Source organism: Cupressus sempervirens, chromosome 11 (assembly GCF_028749045.1).
Source record: "Cupressus sempervirens isolate cs-2001-9-10 chromosome 11, ASM2874904v1, whole genome shotgun sequence".
NCBI lineage: Eukaryota > Viridiplantae > Streptophyta > Pinopsida > Cupressales > Cupressaceae > Cupressus > Cupressus sempervirens.
The window spans coordinates 172,181,955-172,186,118 of NC_143128.1; the positions used below are offsets into that span (position 1 = coordinate 172,181,955).

General features: G+C 39.4%; 2 protein-coding genes across 2 annotated transcripts; both read left to right on the forward strand.

Annotated features, from left to right (window-relative positions):
- Nucleotides 1–2,169: 2,169 nt before the first annotated feature.
- Nucleotides 2,170–2,475, forward strand: LOC149528751 (anthocyanidin-3-O-glucoside rhamnosyltransferase-like). The gene has a single exon (XM_089810666.1). It carries the CDS (start codon nucleotides 2,170–2,172, stop codon nucleotides 2,473–2,475), a length of 306 nt encoding a protein of 101 aa, XP_089666792.1.
- A 135-nt stretch (nucleotides 2,476–2,610) lies between these two features.
- LOC149528752 (putative UDP-rhamnose:rhamnosyltransferase 1) lies at nucleotides 2,611–3,921 on the forward strand. The gene is made up of 2 exons (XM_089808068.1): nucleotides 2,611–2,797; nucleotides 2,885–3,921. The coding sequence occupies exons 1-2, from the start codon at nucleotides 2,611–2,613 to the stop codon at nucleotides 3,502–3,504; spliced, it is 807 nt and encodes a 268-aa protein (XP_089664194.1). The 3' UTR covers nucleotides 3,505–3,921.
- Nucleotides 3,922–4,164: the final 243 nt, after the last annotated feature.

The following is a 4,164-nucleotide window of genomic DNA, read 5'->3' on the forward strand; positions in this document are numbered from 1 at the left end:
TCTTTTGTCCACTATTTTATTTCCTCTATTATCCTTTAATTGATTTAGTAATGAAACTTAAATCATAATACCTTGGTCACCATGAATGTCCTATTTGTGCATGCAAACTCTCCTTCTCTACACTTCTCTTCTCTTAAAACATTTAGGGTTTGTCCTCCTTAAGAAGACTTAGGTGACTTAGGATTAAGTATGAATCAATGACTATGATTCACTCTTATTGCCACTTAAACCTTCTCTTTTATTGATTGGATGCATGTAATACATAGGGATTCATACTTAAGATTCATCCTTATTAGCAAAAGATCATAAATCAATCCTTAAGTTGGCTTTAAAATGGTTTACATAGTAATTTGTGCCAATACAAAAAACTATGTCAAAATTGTGTTACTCAGCATTTAAACTCCTTGGTGCTCAGCACTAACTATAACTTCAATGTTGTCACTTGGCATTTGAATGACTTAGCATGCAATCCTTGCTTGACACCTGAATCACTCGATAGATACTATCTTCTCAGTACTTGAATGACTCGGCACATGAGTGATTCAACACTCACTGTTTACTCAACATTCTTTAACTTATATGTTGTGCTTGGCATGAACTAATTAAATGACTTAAGTGTATAGATGCTCACTTGTCAAAACCAATTTGAGACTAACAGAGCCTAGATTTTGAAACTGCTTACATCATTGGAAAGAAGATTTCAAAACTCTAACTTTAGTCCCAAAAACAATGAGTCTACAGTTACCCAGTTTTAGGGAATGATGAAATTTTTTGCTTAAAATTTTGAGCACAAGACCTCCAATAAGGCCAAATAAAAAGATACAATTTTTTTATGAAAGTATGAAAAAAAATACTTTCAAACATTTAATCTTCTATATAATTTGGATCACAGTTTCCAAGGGGGATTGAGGGATAGTTGTCTTGAAGTCTTATATTTTTCTTGCCTTAGTTTTAAATTGTTGGTTTGAAGCTACTTTTTACACCAAGACGAACCCTGTTATTATTCGATGTTTGAAATGGAATCCTATTATGGGTAGCCTCAATAGAAAATTTTCTAGCTAAGCTTCATCTACAATTTTTCTTGGGCTATATCATTATCCATTCTCTTCTAGAGTTGTTGGGGGAAGAATAGGTGCCTAAATGGGGGTGAGAATTAGCATCATTAGGCTTTATTCTAGGAAGGGATTTAGATGTGTAGTAATAAATCCCTTAATTGGTATTGTCTCTAATTCTGCTATCTTTGTGACTCTAAGGAACCTTATTAGCCTTTGATACATGAGACGGTGAGAGCTAGGCATAATCGAAAATGAGGGTTTTCTAATATTTTCACTTCTACTTACCTTACTATTTTCGTAAATTTTGTTTTCCTAATTTCTTAGTTTTCATAGTTAGGGTATTGATCTTGATGCCATACATTTCTTCTCGTGGTTCCTATCTCAATAGCTACTATGTTGATAGTTATGCTTTCCTTGAGAATGCCACATTTGGATTAGTGATAAACTTTCTTATGCCTAACCGCTTCCTGCAAACTTGGTTCAACCTTAAAAACACATCTTACAAGAGGACATTAAGTTATTTTTGAAAACTTTTCTTTTATATATATTTTGCATAGTTACATTTGTTTTTAACTCTCTTATATATTCTCCAAATGTAAGTTTTGCTACTATTTCTTTTTCGTACCCTAATCCTATGCTTGGCTGTGAAACAGGACTTTTGTAGAGTATGATGGTGTTAGCATGATATATACATGCATAAGCATATGGGAGAATTACGATTAACCCATTGCCCAACTTCTAGTAACATGTCGGCCACTATAAAAAAGCAAAGATGGCTATTTGGGAGTGCAATGATATAAATAAAATGTGCATCACATCTTTATTTACTTTCAAGTCATGTGGACCACTTGAGTCGTACCATTGAAATGACTGCCGTGTTATTAAAATCTGAATCGCCGTTCAGACCATAAGGTGATAGAAATACTGTGTTCCGTAAGTGGCTATGCACAAAAATGGTTAATCATACCAAGGGAGGACTTGGTTTTTTTTTTAATCAAGTTGTAAAAAGGTATACAGAAACTGCTGTTTTGGTGGCTGGATAGCCAATACTGTCTCGTATACGATGGTTGGGAACTGATCACTGGTTACTGCAAATAAGCTGCAATTGTAGACAATGGCGGATCATCAACAGCTTCATGTGGTAATGTTCCCTTGGCTTGCCCACGGCCATATAACTCCTTTCTTAGAGCTCGCCAAGAGCCTTCTCACATATGGCCTCAGAATTTCCTTTGTCTCCACTCCTCTCAACGTTGCACGGATTAAAAGCAAGATGTTGTCGACGCCTGGAATTGAGCCCGTGGAGATTCCATTGCCATCTGTGGACGGCCTGCCCGTAGGCATTGAATCCACGGCAGGTTTATCCGAGATGGGAAGGACAGACTTAATACCGCTGCTCTTCCAAGCCCTTGATCTTTGCTAGCAGCCATTCGGAGCGCTGCTGAAACTGCTCTCCCCTGATTTTGTCATACATGATACGACGATCTACTGGACTCCTCGTGTTGCCGCCAAGTCGGGAATTCCCACTGTAAATTTCGCGGTAATCAACTTGATTTCGATGAGATTCTTAACGGGGCAGCACAGGCATGGACTGCCCCAAATCCCGACTGCCGAAGATCTGTGTGTACCGCCAATGGGATTCCCCTCTTTCGTCGTCCGCAACCGACCCTTTGAAGCGCAGAACATGCTTCCCTTGTATCAAAACAAGGAACATGGTTTTGGCGAGGGCCTCAGCTTCATGGAGCGTGTTTCCCTCTCTGTTTAGAAGAGCTGGGCAACGGTTTGCAACACTTGCCTTGAGTTGGAAGTCAAATTTGCTGACTATTTTCAAGGAAGCACCGGGAGATTGATGTTCCCAGTGGGGATTTTCATGCCCAGCCTACCCCCACGCCCTGCTGCTGATTCTTGCTTGGCGTGGCTTGACAAGCAGTCCGCTCGTACTGTTGTGTTTGTGTCGTTCGGTAGTGAACGCCTTCTCACTGCCCGACAGCTCAATGCTCTCCTGCTCGGTTTGGAGGAAACTGATATTCCATTCCTCTGTGTTCTCCTTGGCAGATCGGCGGCTGAGATGCAGCAAGTCTATGAAGATTGTACGCCTCGTGGAAGAGGACTCTTGGTGACAGAGTGGGCGCCTCAAATGCACATCTTGAACCATCCTTCGACTGGTGCATTTCTTTCACACTGTGGATGGAATTCCGTTACAGAAGGGCTGAGGTTTGGAGTGCCTTTTGTTGCTCTACCAATCCAGTACGAGCAGGGGTTAACTGCTCGGTTCATTTCTGATCAGGAGCTGAAGATGGGAGTGGAGGTCAGCAGAAATGATGAAGATGGTTCTTTGACTAAGGAGGACATAGCTAGAGCTGTACGAGCCGTGATGATGGAGGAAGAAGGCAATCGGATTAGGTCTAATGTTGAGGAAATTAGTCGGGTTCTGACCAGTAATCATTGCTAAGTCCATCGAACAAACATGCACAACGTTGTCACTTCGCTCAAGGAGAAAGCCTCCAGCAAACAATCTGTTTGATTATATATGCATGTCAGAATGAAGCCGCCATCACTCTGCAATCGCTCAAGGGGAATGTCTGCAGAAAACAAACTGTTTCGTTATGCATATTTTATTATGTCATTTTGTTTACGAGTTTCTTGCGCGAGTTAGAAATGACTGTTCTTGGGTTTGTAATAATTGCTGTGTCCAGTTTAGTGATATATAAGAATTTGTCAAATGTTTAATCCGAGAGAAATCTACTGATAGAGGGTTTCGTAGTACATTTTCTGCCTCCGATCTCTTATAATTAGATCAATTCATCTATGATCTCGTGATAATTTTGTTCAATGAATAAATGGCGTCAATTGTATGTTTTGTGCTGCAGCAGTTTGTCCCTACTATTTTAGTTTCTTCATTTCACAACGAAAATTATGCATACTATCTGTACCTTACACAACGAAAATTATGCATATTATATTACATTATTGTGACTTGAGATGATTCTTTCATGCATGTGAACAATGAAAACTTCTCGCATTATGTATGAGTGTTAAAATAGTAAATCGATTTCACCTGAATGTGAAATATAAACATCATTACCATAGGGAGAGCATTGTATGAGTGCTG